We start from the raw sequence: 21,041 nt of genomic DNA on the forward strand, positions 1-21,041 counted from the left end.
CACCATTATACATGATTCTCAATCATGTGGTTCAGTCTCTCATTTGTGTTCGGATCTTGATGAGACCTTGATTCCCAGGCTTGAGCTATCGCCCCATTAGTGTCATACACTTTCTGGTTGGAATCGAATAGAGAGTTCATAAATGAACTTTCCCATCCAAACAACATTGTTGTAAACTTCTATATGGCAATATATCTTGCATTCATAATGGAACACACTAAAGTCATTACTTTAATGTTTCCATCCAAATATCTCTTTAGTCATAATAAAGAGATATTTGTTTATCTCTTCATTCATAATGAAGAAACATCTAATGATGGATCAGATTCATAATCTAATACATTTACGCTTCCATTACGTTACTCTAATTCTTCCTCATTCTTTGAGGAATCTATCCTTAAGTTTTTCTTAAATACTTAAGGACTCACTTGACAGTTGCCACGGTTCTGATCCTGGGCTTGCACTGATATCGTCTTGTACCGTTCTAGGTACAACTCATATCAATGTTTTTCATACAATATGAAATACATAAATCACCTTTCTGCTTATGCATAAAGGATTCAATTTACGCATTATTTCTATGGGAGTCAAAGGGTACGTTCCCTTTGAGAAGGGCAACTTGCTAGTCTCACTAGAATCGTCCTTCTTATTGAAGTTTATCGTCATATGAGAAACTTCCTAGCATCCATTGTCTATTATTAGGGATTGATATAATCCAATTATATCATGAAATATATCATTATAGATTTCCATCCCATGTATATAGACTATATCTCCCATATACATTCTATCTTCATATAATGTATTAAAGTCATAACTTTAACGAAGAAGTATTCTTTTCATTTCTAAAATTAATATATCATATATACTTAAATTTTAGGAACATGATTAACTCCCACTAATCTTTTGTAAAACTCGTAAACAAAAGATTCATTTACATCTTGATGAGAAATCAAACGATTTGATCCTTTTTCCTCATAAAATGCAAATAGCTCCCACTAACTTGCTAAGATCCATGATGGATGGATCTCTACAACTTACATGTCTTGTGATTTATATTTTTGGACATATATTATCAAGACTATCTTAATAATGGTTTCGGAAACCCATATTATGTCAAAACATTGAATCACCATTTTAGTTGTAGCTAGCAATCTTCGAATTAATTGAAACCAAGCCTATCTCAAAGATGGTTTCTTCAAAGTCAACCATTCTCTTTGATTGTAGTTACCTTAAGCTACCAATTAGCTATGAAGGTTTCATTATTTCGAGTCAAATGGTACTTTACCATTTCCTTGAGTATATATCGTATATGCACTCAATGTAGTCATAAGGATTTTCATTCTTATCGACTACCTTGGAGCTTGTGGTATAGGAACTAGGTTGTTATATTTGTTGATTACTATCTTGTCTCTCAAAGAACCCATTCTTTGAGTTCTATCTCTCGTTCATTTGCTTTTAGGCAAATCACATTGTAGAATTACAATGAACTACCCAACAAAACAACATTTGTTAGTTGGTTTATAGAAGCGATATCCAAAAGTTATTTTAAGGATATCCTACAAGATTGTTATCAAACAAATATTGCTTATTAGCACACAACCCCAAATCTTTAACATGCTTAAGATTTGTCTTTCTTTTCCAACTACATCTTATGGAGTCATGAAAATATTGGAAGATCTTCTAATTGACAATCATATTGTTTTAGAAGTATATATCCTATATATGGGTAATAGATAACATCTAACGAACTAAATCTTATTTGAGTTCGTTCTTCTCCTAATGGAGAAATACATTATCTTATGATGCTATTTTCCTTGATATCTTTCAAGGAAACTCATCTAAAGTGTTACCTTTCCTTGGATCAAATCTAAGGAGGTAAATACTTTAGATATCTTACTCATCTATTTACATTTCTTGAATTCTTTGAAACCTTTTGCAAAGTATTCGGACTTGTGTTTATTCAAAATAAACTATAGTCCAACCGAGAGTGATCTTCGGTGAATGTCATATAACATGAGTAGTATTATGTTGTGGACAAGTGCCACTAACATCTAAGTGAATTAACCTCAACAACTTTGTGATTCTTTCTTCTTTCCAAAAGAATAAAGATTCGAACATTTCGCCTCTATACAATTTTAACAAGAAGGTATTGGATCCGGATCTAACGATCCAAAACATCCTTGTTTCACCAACTCGTAACTTATGTTTTAGAGGTATCACAATTTAGTTGGGATTAGTCACTACCTTGCAACCTTTTGGGTTTTAAGCATCATTATATTCTAAATAGTTAACACTACCATATCATCTCTACTATAGAGACAATCAATTAGATTACTATAATCCAATTTCTTTGGTAGTTCATATGAGGAAGTAAGTACTATCTGCTTTCGCAGAGATCTATATCTTATTCACGTTCCGTATGTGAAGCACCTTTTCTTCTCTCATATATCTTCTACTTCTTATTAGTCACACTTTTACAACGATTTGTAAAACATAGTTACTAATATGGAATCATACATTCAAGTAGAAGAACCAACTGTTTTGAACTATTCAAGAACATTTTACAACACCTTCGAAAGGTGTGTTCTTGACACTTGCAAGACATTTCTTGCAAATACCCCTTCCAATGTCCATCCTTTCATAAAGAAAGTTTGTTCCCTTGGAGTTATTTATCTTCTTTATTTGACTTTCACCTTTGACTACATTAGTCATGGTCCCTAAACTCCCACTATCTCTCTTGAAACCTTTTTCAATTGTGTTATACACATCAAACAATTTGGAGAGTATGTGGTTATTGTTCACTACATAGTTTACCATAAACTTAGTGAACCATTAGGATAGGGAAACAAAGGTGAAGTCCTTGCCTAGTTTCCGTCTCGTTAAGTGGTTTAACATTTCAACACTCAATGATTCAAAATCATCATAAGTCCATGTTAATGGACTATTTTTGTCAACCAACCATTATGTTCTAAACATAATTACAAACTTTCAAGAGTTGTACAAGGCAACTCTCATTTCTTCATACAACAATTTGTAAGTGAAGAATCATGGCACATAAAGTGTCCATGCCCTTGTGCTTACTTCTCAAGTTCTTTGTTCAATTAACAAAGAAATAAGCACTAAGTGTTTGTATTGACTAAGGGTTGTTCAAAGCAACTCTTATATCTTCATACAACAATTTGTAATTGAAGAATTATGACATTAAAAGTGTTGTCCTCTTTATGATAGACCTTTTCTAACATATTCTTCTAATGATACATTATCAATAGGAAGATTGTGAGGATGAGACTACTTTGGTACTTTTACAAGCCATTAAAGACAATCTATGGTTTTGTAGTACCAAGTCCGTAAACTAAACGTTCGGCTTTTATTTGTCAAGTGTTGGATAGCGTTTGCAAATATATTGGTAATCAAATACATAACGAATATAAATTGATTGATTTTAAGCCATTTGATTTGGGTCTTTAAATCAAATAGCACCACCCACTATTTTTGGCAAATTCCATATCCCTCATAGGAATTCGAGAGTTTTGGATGAAACTCCTAGTAGGTTATGGGAGGCTCACTATTACCAAGCCCACCTCACGATGATACGATATATGGCTAGCAACAATAATAATGAGAGAGTACGCTTACTCATTTGCAACTCATGCAAGTACCCATCTTATTTGGCCTCTAGAGAATGTAACCTCACAATGATATGATATTGGTTCCATTGCACTTAGTTAAGTTCTTCCCACCATGCTTGGTTCATGAAGGGGTTCAAGAATAGCCTCACAATGATATGATATTGGCCATCCTCGTTGCCTACACTCACCTCATCATATGTGTATGGATTCCTCCTGAGTATAAGCATGCACTTTGTACTCCCCCATGATAGGGTGAAGCCGGTGTACAAGTCATAAACGATTGGATCCCACCACGGTGGAAGGCCACGAAAGAGTGTTCTAAGCACTCTCCGCTTATCAACTTAATATTGGTTTGGTTGAGGGTTTTTGGTCTCATCACATATAAACATACATTTTAATCTCTATTAAAACAATTTTGGTCCTATTACAACTATTGGTCCATATGATTGTTTTAGTTGTACATAATACTCCCACTATGCTTTTAAAACGGTTTTTAAAGCAAGAGTATATGTTACTACTAACATAAGGTTTGCATTCATTTGATGGACTATATAGTTGCCTTAGGGCCTTAGGATGACTATGAACCTTTGTTTAGATTCAACACGAGCCTTGTGTTGAATCTCGGTCTAGGGATGGAGATTGATTTTAGTTACGCGTTTAATCACATTAAGGCGTGTTGTCTTAGGGGCGTTGGACCCAATTACTTCATTTTCATGCATATCATATAAAGCAAGAAAGAAATACTTCAAAGTAAAGGATGAGCTTATGCTCATTACAACATTTGCATAAAACAAATTACCTTAAAGTAAAGAAGGACTTATGCCCTTTTACAACATTTGATCAAATCAAATTACAACCAAAATCTAATCTACACATTCCCATGGTTCAAACAAATTTGAAACGCCTTTCACATAGCTCAATTATATTAGGCTTAGGTTCATAATCATCCTTTAATTAATTAACGCTTTAACTAATTAATTGAATGCAACATTTTCATTTGGTTTTTGTATCCATAAAATTGATTTAAGTGGAGCTAAACAAAATGAAAATCCAATTCTCATTTAAAGAGACAAAACAATTTTGTTCTCATCCTATTTGGGCCATCATGCAATAACCACAACTTTTTGGGCCATATTGCGAAAACATAAACTTTTGGGGTCACTTTGTAAAAACACAAAAGTCACTACTTCATGTAAATACAACTAGAACCCAAAATTTAAATAAATTCAAAACTTCATTAAAGGAGCAAAACAATTTGTCCTTTAGCGTTTTTAGGCCTTAACGTCAAAACGTAAACTTTTGGGTCAAAGTACAAATACACAAAAGTATCAAAACTTTATGTAATTGCATAAAAGCCCCAAAAATACCCTATTTTATTAGGGTGGCCGGTTTTTAGGGATAAAAAGGAGTGGTGGATGTTTTGATTTATTAGTTTTGTCAAAAACAATCAAGTAGTGCTTTCACCTTTCATAAAAATAATATATGTTTTGATGATTGATATTTCTTTCATCATTTATACAAATATTTAACACTTTAAATACTTTCATAAAAATAATATATGTTTTGATGATTGATGTTTCCATCATCATTTATACAAATATTTAACACTTTAAATACATGATAAATCATTTGAAAAACATATATCATAAACTTTATGAAATAAATCAAAACTTTGAATCAAAACACCAAACCTTTTTGTTCTTGGCAAGAACATCAAGAACAATGAAGAACATCCATGAAAAACCCAAATTTTTCCATGAACTTTTTTTTACCCAAAAACATTCCAAAACCATTCTTACTTAAGGGAAATAACATCTAACCAAACTAGGGTACTTAGGGATTCCAAAGAACACATTAAAACACTTTTAACAAGTCAAACAAGAACCCAAAATTCCACCCTTTGGATTTGGCCGAATTTTCCCAAAAGCATGGCACCAAATTTTAGCTCCAATATTCATGCTCATATGAACAACATCTACAACATTTGAGATAGCAAATTTTCCAACAAAATTTACTTTCAAAGAAGCAAGAATAAAGCTTGTAACAATTACAACTTTTAAATCACAAACTTATGAACTACAAAACCCAAAAGGATTCACCAACTACTAGACCTAGGCTCTGATACCACTTGAAGGGATTATTTAGAAAAACATGTTCATTTGAATAACATCTATAGCATGCAATTAACAAATTAAAGGCGGAATCATGCTTGTATGCATTCAAAAACAAAACATTACCCATGAAATTCAAAGCCTAGTAGATTGGTGAACCAATAATCAACTCAAAACAAAGTGAGTTGAAATTAATACCTTTGTATATTCCTCTTTGCATAAGCAAAGGCTAATCACCCAAAGAGATAGGGGCCTTCATTCCTTGCTTCTTAGATCCATGGATTTGGATGGAAGAATAGGTTTCTCCAAGTTCCCAAAATAGGGAACCTCTAAGTCTCTTCACCAAGGTTTGATTGTAGAAGAAATGAGTGACCTTGGAGTAGTAGGATTGCTAGATGTACCCTCCAAGGTGTTAGCTTCTTTAGAGAGAAAATGGAGAGACAATTCTCACCAATTTTCCCCCAAAATAAACCCTTAATAATCTTAATGAATATTTAGTTATAAAGTCATTTATATAGTCACTTCTTTAAGTGACCTAAATAACCAAAACCCTAATTCATCACACTATGGCCGGCCATTTAGGGAATTTTGGGCTTTTGGGCTTTAATGAATCTTCATTCATTAAATTGTCATACAACTTAAGTTAATGGGCTTGACGTTCGAAGCCCATTGGGCCTTAAGGTCCAAAACTATCCCGAAGTCTTTAACGAACTTATTCGTTTGATTAATTAACATATTAATTAATCCTTGCCATAAATAAATGATTAAACCATTTAATCATTCTTACTCATTTTCGTTTAATCTTCAATCTCCACCTTTTATGGTGTGCGATCCATTAGGTTCCTTTTAGCGAGGTAGTGGGCGATTAAAACCATTTTACATCGATTGTGAATTGAAACTATTTTCAATTCTCCCTTTAGTGATTACACACGTTTAGGGCTTCCACAAACCATGAGTGACACCTAGCAGCATATCATGGTTACCCAAGCTAATCAGAAGAGGATAGAGAACCTATTCAGTTTGGGATTACAAATGCAATACGGTCCTTCTCTAATCTAATACTCTTGACCACATTGTTTGGTATGATAGTTTATTTATTCATGTCTACTATCCAATGTGATTCGTGTGCTTATATGATTTCCTTGAATGTGATTTGGAACGCATTCCCTAATCTCATTCATACTCTGGCCAGAGATTCCAAATCATATCATAGAGTATTCTCCCTCAACTGTTTGAAGGTTAGAGATCCCTTGTTGCGCATTCACTTGTCTCCATAGCTAAGTGGCTTAACCCCAACGATGCCGTGGACACCCCGAGAGGGTGACTTTGACATAATCAAAGATCAAGGACTTAACCACAAGACAACTGTGATGCCTCAGGTCAAAGGACTACTTTGCATTATCCCAACCATGAGTTCTCATGTGACATGGAATATAAGAACTCTTCGTTGATCACGTTCAGTGAACTCATTCTCTATTGAGCACCTACGTACTTGTCTTGATGTCACACACACCAATGACTCGAGACTAATCACTCTCCCTGAGAGAAGACATAGTACGTACTGATCTTAACGGACTGTCAACGCCCAATTGACAATCCTATGATCAGGAACGTTTAGGATGTGTCTACGAAAGAATGGTCTCATGAATCTAACTTCATTAGATTACATTCTCCCAATCACATATTCCTTGGACTTTATCGTTTAAGCATATAACATTTATATGAGACGGCTCAAACAATAATGTATGCCCTTTATATGTAAAACTAGATTAGTTTAACATGTGAAATGTCCGTAAAGTATCATCACATGATTGGCTTTAGGGCACATTTCCAACAGGAGCATTGGTGGATAAAACACCCATGGCTGCCAAGGTCTTGATTGCTAATAGAGCGTTGAACGCTCAACAGTACGAGGGTGTAGGCCAAAGAGGACCCTCACGGCACCAAGTACATGAGGTAAGTGCGACTTCCGATCTTCATTCACAATTGGCTAATCTTACTTCTATTGTTTCACAGATGGCCGAGGGAATGAAGATGCAAGGACCTGTGGTATGTGGCGTATGTTCTATCCAAGGACATGTCTCCGAAAAATGTCCTCAACTCATCGAGAATGGCGGATGGGAGAGTGCGAATGCCATTGGGTTTCAAAGCCAAAATCAGTCAAGACATGATCCATACTCCAACACGTATAATCCGGGGTGGCGAGACCACCCAAATTTCAAGTGGAGGGATCCCCAACAACCTCAAAACCAAGGAGGCTTTAGGCAACAACCCCCGGGATTCTTTCCCAAAACCTACGGCCCACCCCAAAATCAAGCCCAATCCGGCCCAAGTGCCTCAGGTACGTCTCTTGACAATGATGCACTTCTTAAGATACTAACTAAGTTGTCTAATGGGCAGGAAGATCAAGCTAAGGCTATGCAAAACCAAGATAAAAGGGTGGATCAACTTGAGAAACAAATTGGGCAGATTGCCGAGTTTGTAGGTAAGTTTCGAGATCCCGGACAACTTCCTAGTTCCACCATTCCAAATCCGAAGGGAGGTTTCGAAAGTGCAAAAGCAATCACCCTAAGAAGTGGTAAGGAAGTTGGGGCAGGTCCTACATCAAAAACAGGTCATAACGAGGATGAAATTTTGCAAATGGAAGAGGAGGAATCTAGGTTGCCCACGGCAAAGGTGGTTCCACCTTTGCCGCAAGTCCCTAAGGCCCCAAATCTGCCCAATTTGTCCCACAAAGGTAAGAATGTGTCAAATTCGGTTCATACTAATGTTTTCCCTTCAATTGTGCCTTTTCCTAGTAGGTTTATGCAAACGAAGAAAGAAGAGGCAGAAAAGGATATCCTTGAAACCTTTCGGAAAGTTCAAGTTAACATACCTTTGTTAGATGCAATCAAGCAAGTTCCAAGGTATGCTAAGTTCTTGAAAGAGTTGTGTACCACTAGGAAGAGGATGTCGACTAAGGAAGTGGTAAAGGTAGGTGAGAATGTGTCCGCCATCTTGCAACGCAAAGTACCTCCCAAATGCAAAGATCCAGGTAGCTTTAGCATTTCTTGTGTCATTGGGAACACTAGATTTGAATCTGCCATGCTTGATTTAGGTGCTTCTATAAATGTTATGCCATATTCCATTTATGCATCTATGAACTTAGGAGCGTTGAAAAATGATGGGGTAATAATACAATTGGCCGATAGATCTAACGCCTATCCAAAGGGAGTTTTGGAAGATGTTCTTATGCAGGTTAATCATTTAGTTTTCCCGGCGGATTTCTATGTCCTTGAAATGGATGAATCGGACCATGCTCCTTCGCTGCCCATTCTACTTGGAAGGCCATTCATGAAGACGGCCCGGACAAAGATTGACGTGTATAGTGGAACTTTGTCCATGGAATTCGATGGGGAAGTTGTTAATTTTAATCTTTCTGATTCCATTAAATACCCTAGTGATAGGAGCATATTTATGCGCCTTAGTTAGCTAGTTCTTATGCATTTTTGTTATGTTTTCTTTGTTAAAGTAGTCTTTTAAGCTACTTTCTTGTGTTTTCAGGTTTAGCGGACGTATTACATGAAATGATGCAATTTGGAGCTTTTGGAGCAAAAAGTGAGTTTGAATGGAAAAGGACATGCTTGGAACGCAAGGTTGGGATGGAATTGAAGAGTTGAAGATTTGAGGTTTCGTACTTGAAGTAGGAAAGCTAAGCCTAAAAGTTTCCATTTTGGGTCGATCTTTCCTAAATCGGAATTGGCAACCAAAGTTTCTAAAAGTTGGAAGTTTCTATTCTTGGAGGTTTCCATTTTCGAGAGTTTCTATTCTTGGCGTTGGGCTTTTAGATGACCTAAACCCAAATTTCCTTGTGGACCTTCAACCCATGCCGAACCCTAGGGCCTAATCATCTAAAATCTGCCATGTTAAACCCTAGTCCATTCCTCCTAAACCCAAGCCGCACCTTTCCACCTAGAAGCCCTATTTTACAAACCCTAAACCCTAGTCCACTTAAGTGCCGCACCTAACCCTAGCCCATTGTTAAAAATCTGATTTCATTAGGGTTTCTAAGTGCCTATATATACCACCCTCTACACAAAATCAGGAGATATATCCCTTTCCCCACCTTGCCGCAGCCACCATCACCCAAAATCCTTCCTTGCCGCAGCCATTCATCCATTCCAGCAACTACCACCCTTTGCCGCACCACCATACACCTCCCTTACCCTTTGCCGAACCACCATATCATCCCAAATCCATCCCTAAACCGAAATCACATCCAACAGCCCCTAAACCCTCACTGCCGCAGCAAGGAGAAGAAGAAAGAGGAGCTTTCTGTGCAGATTTCAAAGTGGACTTCTTTGGCATTTTAGGTGTAATCTTTCTTATGTCTTCGATGTTTCAATTCAATAAACTTTGTGTTGTGAGTATGAGGAACTAAACCCCCTTAGTTGGGGGGTGATTCGAAACCATGTACATGCTTGCAATTTGATTCGATTACATTCAGTTGTTATTTCATGAGTTATGGATTCAATTCGTTCATCTATTTGATTGATAACTTATTTGTGTATGTTGATTGAGAGTGCACGCTTAGTTTTCATGCATGAATATGATGCTAGATTATGAGGGAGTTTCACCTAATAGTTACAATCTTATAATCACAAGTAGTGAAGATCGCTTGAAAACGATCGCGTTGAATAAATTCTGAGCATAAGTTTCATGCAATTCATAGTAACAAATGCTTCGTCAATGCTTATGTTTTTCATAGAACGTAATGATTCTTGCTTGTATCTCTATTATGCAATTCATGTAGGGAACTTGTAGGGAATGTTTTGGGTTGTCGTATGCAATCATCCAACTTAATAAATCGTGGAAAAACTGAGGGTTAATTAGTGCAATTCACGGTTAACTTGGGGCGTTGAGTATTCATAATTTATCGGAAGAACAACTGAAAATCGTTTTGTTTGCAAGTGTGACATGTGTGGAGAAGAACCTCCTAACTAGCCTTTTATCCATCTATTTCACCAAAATCGTTTTTACAATCTGTTTAGTTTCAAGTTTCTGTTTTGTGTTAAATTTTCGTCCAAAACAAATCCCCCTTTAATTTGAAGTCTTAGATTAGTTAGAAAGTGTTTTGATTTGTGTTTCTAAGTATTTTGATTCAAGTTTTCATCGAATTTCGTCCAAATTAGTGTAGGTGCTCAAAACTGCCCAGAAAGTGGTTTTTAGGCAGTTTTGAGCCTTCTAGTTGCTGTTTTGAGTTTTAGGTTTGTTTAAGTGTTTTAACCTTTACTTTTGCATTCTTTGAGTCTAGTTTAGTGTTTTAAACTTTGTTTTTGAGTTTTTAAGTCAGTTTCCAAGTGTTTAGCAATCCCTCCTAATCCCCGGTTTAGAACGATCCCTACTTACATCTTTGCTACAATTTGACAAAAAGAGGGTTTAATTTGAGTGCTAGTTAATTTTCACATCAAATTTTTTGCGCCGTTCTACTTGGAAGGCCATTCATGCTCCTTGAAATGGATGAATCGGACCATGCTCCTTCGCTGCCCATTCTACTTGGAAGGCCATTCATGAAGACGGCCCGGACAAAGATTGACGTGTATAGTGGAACTTTGTCCATGGAATTCGATGGGGAAGTTGTTAATTTTAATCTTTCTGATTCCATTAAATACCCTAGTGAGGACCATTCATGTTTCTCTATTGATATAATTGACTCTTTGGCGCAGGGATATCTCGACGATTTGAATGACGATGCGCTTGAAAAAGTCATTACAGGAGGCATGGAAATTACAACCAAGGGGGCAGATTCTAGTGTAACCCACGGCATACATGGACTAGGCCATGCCGTGCACCCTAATGAGGAAATAATTGAAGTTGTGGCTGCCCTTGAGTCCTCACCTAAGCTTGATGGTAAGTATACTACCCGTGAGTCTAAGTGTTTTGATTCAAGTTTTCACTCAAATTCGTCCAAGTTCTTGTTAGGTTCTCAAAACTGCCAGAAAGTGGTTTTTAGGCAGTTTTGAGTCATTAGGTTGCTGTTTTGAGTTTTAGGTTTGTTTAAGTGTTTTAAACTTTAGTTTTGCATTCTTTGAGTCTAGTTTAGTGTTTTAAACTTTGTTTTTATGTTTTTAAGTCAGTTTTCAAGTGTTTAGCAATCCCTCCTAATCCCCGGTCTAGAACGATCCCTACTTACATCTTTACTACAATTTGACAAAAAGAGGGTTTAATTTGTGTGCTTATCTATTTCGCATCACTCCACGACATGCTCCTCAAACAGCTCGTAATAGGGCTTCAATCGATGCCCGTTCACCTTGAATTCTTGCTGCGTCCTTGAACTCTTGATTTGCACTGCACCATGAGGGAAAACATTAGTGACAATAAAAGGACCAACCCATTTAGAACGCAACTTACCCGGAAACAACCGAAGGCGAGAATTGAACAACAACACTTTCTGCCCAATATAGAACGTCTTGGCACGAATCATCTTGTCATGGAATGCCTTCGTTTTCTCCTTGTAGATCCGGGCATTCTCATATGCCTCATGTCGGATTTCCTCAAGCTCACACAATTGGAGCTTCCTATGTAAGCCTGCGGCATCAAGGTCCATATTAAACGTTTTGACGGCCCAATGTGCACGATGCTCTAACTCGACGGGAAGATGGCATGGCTTCCCATAGATGAGCCGAAAAGGTGACATCCCAATGGGGGTTTTGTAGGCAGTGCGGTACGCCCACAATGCATCGTTTAAGCGCAAACTCCAATCCTTCCTTGTAGGCCCCACGGTCTTCTCAAGAATCTGCTTGATTTCCCTATTCGAAACCTCGGCTTGCCCGCTCGTTTGAGGATGATAAGGTGTGGCCACCTTATGCGTGACATTGTATTTCTTGAGCAACGCCTCGATGGTTCGATTACAAAAATGGGAACCGCCATCACTGATTAGCACTCGTGGCATTCCGAACCTTGCAAAAATGTTAGTTTTCACAAAATCTGCAACCACTCGAGAATCATTAGTTCGGGTGGCTTTTGCTTCCACCCATTTCGACACATAATCCACAGCAAGCAATATATAAAGAAACCCATGTGACGAAGGAAAGGGACCCATAAAATCAATACCCCAAACATCAAATATTTCAATACTAAAAATGGGGGTTTGCGGCATTTGTTGTTTAGGACCTATATTGCCCGTTCTTTGGCATCTATCACAAGACATGCAAAATGTTCTAGCATCCCTAAAGATGGTAGGCCAATAGAAACCACATTCTAATACCTTAAGTGCTGTTCTATTAGTGCCAAAGTGTCCCCCACAAGCATAAGTGTGACAAAATGTTAGAATAGCATTAAACTCAGAATCGTGCACACACCTACGTATAACTTGGTCAGGGCAATATTTCCATAAATACGGGTCATCCCACACATAAAACCGTGCCTCTTTCTTCAATTTATCACCTTGGTGTTTAAGTAATTCACTAGGAACATGTTTAGACACCAAATAATTCACCAAATCAGCATACCACGGTTCACTTACCTTGACGGACATCAGTTGTTCATCTGGGAATGTCTCCATGATAGGTACGGCATCCTCCTCATGTACCATACGGCTCAAGTGATCAGCCACCACGTTTTCACTTCCCTTCTTGTCCCGGATTTCGATATCGAACTCTTGGAGAAGAAGCATCCAACGAATGAGTCGTGGTTTGGCCTCCTTCTTGGTGAACAAATACTTCAATGCTGCATGGTCAGTATAAATAATAACTTTAGTACCAAGCAAATAAGAACGGAATTTATCTAAAGTAAATACAACAGCTAGAAGTTCTTTTTCAGTGGTGGAATAATTCAATTGTGCATCATTTAAAGTCCGAGAGGCATAATAGATAGCATGCGGCCTCTTGTCCTTCCTTTGCCCCAAAACAGCTCCTAATGCATAATCGGAAGCGTCGCACATAAGCTCAAAAGGTAGGCTCCAATCCGGTGGAACTATGATAGGGGCCGAAGTTAGCATTTCCTTGAGGTGATTGAACGCCTTCTCACACTCCTCGTTGAAGTCAAATGCCACATCTTTCTGGAGGAGTCGGCAAAGAGGGTTTGAGATCTTGGAGAAGTCCTTGATAAATCGCCTATAAAATCCTGCATGACCAAGAAACGAACGAACCTCTCGAACCGAAGTAGGAGAGGGTAAGTAGCGTACAAGATCTATTTTCGATTTATCCACTTCAATTCCTCTTTCTGAAACAATATGCCCTAGAACTATGCCTTGTCTAACCATAAAGTGACATTTTTCCCAATTAAGAACTAGGTTAGTTTCTACACATCGTTTCAAAATTATTGTGAGATTTTCCAAACATCCATCAAATGAATCACCAAACACACTGAAATCATCCATAAATACCTCAATAATCTTTTCCACAAAATCTGAAAAGATACTTACCATACACCTTTGAAATGTGGCCGGAGCATTGCATAAACCAAAAGGCATGCGACGGTAAGCAAAAGTACCAAAGGGGCATGTGAAAGTTGTCTTTTCTTGGTCATCCGGCGCTATGACAATCTGATTATATCCAGAATAACCATCAAGGAAACAATAAAAAGAATGACCGGCTAACCTTTCAAGCATTTGATCAATGAACGGCAAAGGGAAGTGGTCCTTCCTTGTGGTGGCGTTGAGCTTCCTATAATCAATGCACACTCGCCAACCTGTATGGATACGGGTTGGCACAAGCTCATTCTCGGCATTCTTCACCACGGTCACTCCGGACTTCTTTGGAACACATTGCACCGGTGACACCCAACGACTATCAGAGATCGGATAAATCACTCCACAATCAAGAAGTTTGATAATTTCCTTTTTCACAACTTCCATCATTGGAGGGTTGAGACGGCGCTGAGCCTCTCGAGTTGGTTTAGCCCCCTCCTCTAGAAGTATGCGATGCATGCACGTAGTTGGGCTAATTCCCCTAATATCGGCCAAAGTCCACCCAATGGCCGTCTTGTGCTCTTTCAACACTCGGATCAACTTCTCCTCCTCTATGGCCGTGAGTGATGAAGAGACAATGACGGGCAATGTCTCGTTGTCTCCCAGAAAAACGTACTTTAAATGATCGGGTAACGGTTTAAGCTCAAGTACGGGTGCCTGAATCACTGAGGGTAACATCTTATTAGTGGAAACTGGAATTGAAATTGGGTTAGAAGGCTTACCATGGTGTTGAGGGAGTGACTCAAGGGCAGCCACTATCTCGGCCTCATCCTCACTTCTAGGCACGGCAACACAATTTTTGTGCCCAATTCCTTGTGCAATTGTCGTTTCAAGTGTATCCCTCTCCAAACAATCGAGAAAATCCTGCGCCAAATCATCAATTATATCAATAGAAAAACAAGAATGATCGTCCTTAGGAAATTTAATACTTTCAGAAAGATTAAAATCAATGACTTCCCCATCAAATTCCATCGTTAAAGTTCCTTTAAACACATCTATCTTGGTGCGGGCTGTTTTCATGAAGGGCCTCCCTAATAGAATCGGCAATGGAGTAGAATGGGGTGAATCCTCCATGTCAAGCACGTAAAAGTCCGCTGGAAAAATCAAATTACCAACCTGCACCAAAACATCTTCCAAAACACCCTTTGGGTATGCATTAGAATGATCGGCTAATTGAATTATCACACCATCATTTTTAAGCTCACCTAAGTTCATAGATGCATAAATCGAGTATGGCATGACATTAATCGAAGCCCCTAAGTCTAACATGCATTGTTCAAACTTAGTATTACCAATAACGAACGGAATTGTAAAACTACCCGGATCTTTGCATTTAGGGGGTAATTTCCTTTGTAACACAGCATAGACGTTTTCACTTACCTGGACCACCTCTTTGTTCGAAATCCTTCTCCTTGTTGTACAAAGTTCTTTTAAGAACTTAGCATACCTCGGGACTTGCTTAATCGCATCAAGGAGCGGGATATTGACTTGAACTTTCCGAAAGGTCTCTAGAATGTCCTTCTCGGCTTCTTCCTTCTTTGATTGCCTAAACCTGCCAGGAAAAGGCACATTCAGTGGAATAGAACTAGAAAAAGTCGAATTTGGACTTACCTTGGTGGTTGAGGACGATTTAGGAGGGTTAGAGGGTGGCGGCAAGGATTGGTCATCCTTGGCCGTGGGTTTTGCTCTTTGTGCCTCCTCTTGCATCAACTTGTCCTCCTCGTCTTGACTTGATTTGGATGTATTTGAGTCCGCTCCAACCTGTTTACCACTTCTCAACATGATGGCCTTAGCGGTTTTGAAATCCTCCCTTCGGGTTCACAACGGTTGAACTAGGCAATCTGCCTTTTTCTCTAATTTGCCCCATAAACTCTGCAATTTGACCCATCTGCTTCTCCAAGTTGTCCACCCGTTTGTCTTGGATTTGTCTCTCCTTATTTTGAGTTTGTACTTCCTGCGTCAAAGTAGTAAGTAACTTAACAACTTGATCATTATCCAAAGACGTACCTGAGGTTGGTGGGGCGGTTTGCACTTGGTTTTGATTGGGGACGAATGGCTTTGTATAAAAGCCCGGTGGTTGCTGCCTAAATCCTCCTTGTTGTTGGGGTTGTTGAGGATCCCGCCATTTGAAATTCGGATGGTCCCTCCACCCCGGATTGTAGGAATTAGAGTATGGATCATGGCGTGGTTGATTTTGGTTCCCAAAACCCACGGCATTGGCAGCTTCCCAACCCCCATTCTCAATCAATTGAGGGCATTGATCATTGGCATGTCCTTGCATCATGCACACGCCACACACACTTGGTCCATGAATCTTCATTCCCTCGGCCAACTGAGAAACAATAGAAGTAAGGTTAGCTAATTGGGATTGAATCTCGGGCATAGAACTTACCTCATTCACTTGTGGCCGTGGGGGGTCCCTTTGTCCAACACCTTCGTATTGTTGTGCATTATGTGCTCGGTTGGCAATTAGAACTTTTGCAGCCCCCGGAGTCTTATCCACCAACGCTCCTCCCGCCGAGGCATCAAGCATTTGGCGTTCCATGGGAAGGAGTCCTTCGTAGAAGTATTGAATGAGTAGCTCCTCCTTCATTTGATGCTGTGGACAAGAAGCAACAAGTGATTTAAAACGTTCATAATAAGAAGGAAACGATTCACCTGGGTTTTGTTGGATGCCACTAATCCGTTTCCTCAAGAGAATGACTCTTGAAGTTGGGAAAAACTTCTCCAAGAACGCTCTTTTCATACTATCCCAAGATGTAACCGTTCCGGGTGCTAACTCGTAAAGCCAATCTTTCGCCTTTTCCAAAAGTGAGAATGGAAAAGCCTTCATCATCAGAATACTCCCGTCAACATTGATGGGTGTCATCCTCGAACAAACAACCTCGAACTCCTTGAGATGCTTGTTGGGATCTTCCATGGAAAGCCCATGGTATTTCGGAATGTGGTGCAACAAGCTTGACTTCAACTCAAATTCGTCGGTCTTGCCTTGGGCAGCCGCGGGGTATTGAATGCATAATGGTGCGGCATTGGTCAACCCCGAGGCCGAAAGCTCTTTAATGGTCCGATTGTCCGCGGCCATAACTTCTTCTTCCTCTTCTTCAAACTCAGATTCGGCCTCTGAACTTGAACTAGGTTCACTAGGTTTGGGATGCCTCGTCTTTCTTCTCCAATCACGTTCAAAATCGTCGTTGAAATCCATTATGTGTGCATGCACAGTTTGAGAGCTTCGCGTCATGCATTAGTACCTAAACCAAGAAAACAAAACAAAATAAGAAACTAAGTAATTTATACTAAAACACACGGCAATAACACAAGGGATTAGCAATTTTACTAATCCCCGGCAACGGCGCCAAAATTTGATGTGAAAATTAACTTGACACACAAATTAAACCCTATGGATGACAATTGTAGTATATGAGCAAATAGGGATCGTTCTAACCGGGGATTAACTAGGGATGCTAATCAATGTAAAACTGACTCAAGAACATAAAAATATAATGTAGAACACTAAACTAGACTCAATTAATGCAAAACTAGGGTTTAAAACACCTAAACAAACTAAAAACTCAAAACAGCAACTAAAAGGCTCAAAACTGCCTTAAAACCACTTCCTGGGCAGTTTTGAGTACCTAACACTAGTTTGGACGAATTTGGACTATGACTTGACTCAAAACACTTAAAAACACAACTAAATGGATTTCTAACTAATCTAACACTTTAAAATAAATGGGGGAATGATTTTGACGAAATTAAAACTTTAAAACTCAAACTTTTAAAAACAAATGTAAAGCAAAACAGATTGTGATTAAATAGAATGGTGAGAAGCTAGTTAGAGGGTTCCTTATCCACACATGAACATATGCATACAACTCAATCTCCAATTACTCTTTCAACAAACCATGAATGACAATGCCCCAAATTAAATAGATTGCACCAATTAATTCTCAGATTTCCCTAGATTCATTGAATTGAATGGAATACGCATTACAACCAAATTATTCTTATCAAGGACCCTAACTATGGAATACGCATGATAGAGACACATATCAAAGATCATTAAGTTTAATGGAAATCATAAGCATTGACGAGGCATTCATAACTATGGGATACGCATGTTACTCTTGCCTAGGATTTACTTAACACAATCGTGACTAGTGACTTTCACTACTTATGAATACAAGTTAATAACGATTAGGTGAAATTCCCTTATATCCTAGCATCAAGTTTAGGCATGCAAATTAAGTGTCGACCCTCAACCCACATACATAAACAAGTTATCAATCAAATAGATAAGTAAATCACATTCACAATTTCTGAAATCATAATTGGAAGAAATCAAATCATATAAAACATATGTCCATGGCTTCAAATTCGCCTCTAACTATAAAGAAATTAGTTCCACATGTCTAACATAATTGAACAACAATTTAAATTAAACATGAAAACAGAAACAAAGAAAGAAAGAACTCCAAACACTCCACTAATGGCAGATTGCATGTGCAAGGTGTCTTCCTCCTTTGGACTGCACGGCACTCCTTCTTTCTCCTCCTTTGGTGGCTGCGCAAGGTGGTGATGGTGGTGGGAAGGCACGGCTGTGGTGTAGAAATCAGAAATATGGAAGTTTTAGGGTGAAAGGCTGCGGCAAGGATGTAACTGGGGTTTTTGGCGTGAATGAATTAGATGGGGAGTGGTAGTTCGGCCAAAGGGTTAGAATGAATATATATAGGCACTTAAAACCCTAGCAATCAGATTAAGGTTTCTAGAAACCCAAATCCAACAGAAAATAGGTTAAAACAATCAGATTTTGTATGGGAAAAGGCCTAGGGTTCGGCTGGTTTAGTGGGCTAGGGTTAAGGCTTCTAGAATGCCTTGCAAGGCAAGGAAATCAAGTATTCTAAAGCCCTAGGTGCGGCAAAGGTTAGGGAGATCAGATTAGGCAATGGGCTAGGGTTTAGGTGCGGCAAAGGGTCCAAATCTGAAAGGGATTGGGCCTATGGTGCGGCATTGTCCAAGAAGGTAAGGATGGGTCATCTAGAAGCCCAAAGCCAAGAATAGAAACTCTCACAAATGGAAACCTGCAAGAATAGAAACTTCCAACTTTAGAAACTTTGGTTTCTAATTCTGAATTCTTTGTTCTTCACTTTCATTTCTTCATTTCTTAAGCTCCTTTGACCTTCAACTCGTCCATTCCTTGTGCTCCAAGCATGTACTTTCCAATCTAAGCTCCATTTTGCTCCAAAAGGCTCCAATTTGCATCCTTTTATGTCATATGCCCTTTAAGCCTGAAAACACATGAAAGTAGCTCAAAAGACTACTTTAACGAAGAAAACATAACGGAAATGCATAAGAACTAGCTAACTAAGGCGCATAAATATGCTCCTATCAATGCATGCAAACTAAGTAGGCCTCCTTAATCAACATACACGAATACGTTATCAATCAAGCAGTTAAACAAATTGAATTCACAACTTATGAAATCACAACTGAAGGTAATCAATTCATATTGCAAATATAATCATGGTTTCGAAATTCCCCCTAGCCAAGAGGGGTTTAGTTCCTCATACTTGCAAAACAAAGATACATAAATTTAGATATTGAAAACAAAGAATGAAAACACCTAGAAACGCTCCAACAATCCAATGTCTTGAATGGCAAGCACGTCCAAGGGTCTCCTTCCTTCTTCTTTTCTGCGGCACAAAGGATGGGTGATGGTTTTTGTGGTGATTTGTGGTGGTGGATGGATATAGGTTAGTTATGGTGAAGGGTGGAATCCCCAAAAGCTGCTGCAAGGGTCTTTATTTATAGGGCAAGGAAGGGCTACGAATTTGAAGTAGTTTTAGGGAAGGATTTAGCTTTCCAAATCCCCAACAAAACCTAACAGAAATTAATGAATTTAGGAGAGGAAAATATATGGCAGATTTGAAGGAAAAGAGGTAAATAATTGTGGCAGAGAAAAGGAAAGTGAATAGAGGTCAGAAATTTGAAGGAAAAAGGGAAGGTAAGTGCAGGAATTAAAGAGAAAAAGAAGGGAAATTCGGCAAAGATTTTAGGGCAGATTTTAGGAATGTGTTTTGGGTCACAAAATAGGTAAGAACCTCTCCCCTTGTGTGGCAAGGCTTTAGAACAAAGGGGAATGTAATTTTGGGTCAGAAAATAGGTAAGGAGATGAGGTAGGGTGCAGCAAGGATGGAAGAAACAAAAGGGGAATGTGAATTAAAATCAGAAAATAGGAAAGGAGAGGATCCCATGTGCGGCAAGGATTAGGGATAGGTCTAGGTCTCCTAAAATCATATAATTAAGTGTCCTAAACGATTTAGGTACCCCTTTTGTGGCTGGAACATATGTGACTTAGGATTAGGAAAGTGTAGAGCCAAAGATGGAAACCTTCACATATGGAAACCTCCAAGAATAGAAACTTCCAACTTTAGAAACTTTGGCTTCCAATTTTGAACTCTTCATTCTTCATTTGTCTTGAATCCAATTCTTCACATCTTCATTCAATCCTAAGCTCATTTGATCTTCAATTTCGTCCATCTTCTTAGCTCCAAGCATGTGCAATCCATTTGATGCCCAAAACTGCTCCAAAAGGCTCCAAAATACACTTCTTTGCCACTTTAAACCATTGGACCTACAAACACACGAAAATAGCTTAAAATACTAAAATAACTACGAACTAACAACGTAAATGCACAAGAACAAGCTAACTAAGTGGCATAAATATGCTCCTATCACTAGTTTCTTGTGTTTTCAGGTTTTAAACGCATATTACATAAAAAGATGCAATTTGGAGACTTTTGGAGCAAAATGGAGCTTGGATTGGATATCACATATTTGGAGCCAAGGGTT

The 21,041-nt window shown here is 38.5% G+C and overlaps 1 protein-coding gene across 1 annotated transcript in view; it reads right to left on the bottom strand.

The window, feature by feature from the left end:
- LOC126625456 (uncharacterized) overlaps positions 1-21,041 on the bottom strand; it is a gene marked incomplete at its 5' end in the record, with an annotated part of 106,106 nt that overhangs the window by 23,563 nt on the left and 61,502 nt on the right. The window contains one exon of the mRNA XM_050294548.1: positions 13,585-14,293. Coding sequence (XP_050150505.1) covers positions 13,585-14,293 — 709 coding nt within the window. The remainder of the gene's footprint in view (positions 1-13,584; positions 14,294-21,041) is intronic.

The sequence above is a fragment of the Malus sylvestris genome, chromosome 6 (genome assembly GCF_916048215.2).
Source record: "Malus sylvestris chromosome 6, drMalSylv7.2, whole genome shotgun sequence".
In the NCBI taxonomy this organism is placed as follows: domain Eukaryota; kingdom Viridiplantae; phylum Streptophyta; class Magnoliopsida; order Rosales; family Rosaceae; genus Malus; species Malus sylvestris.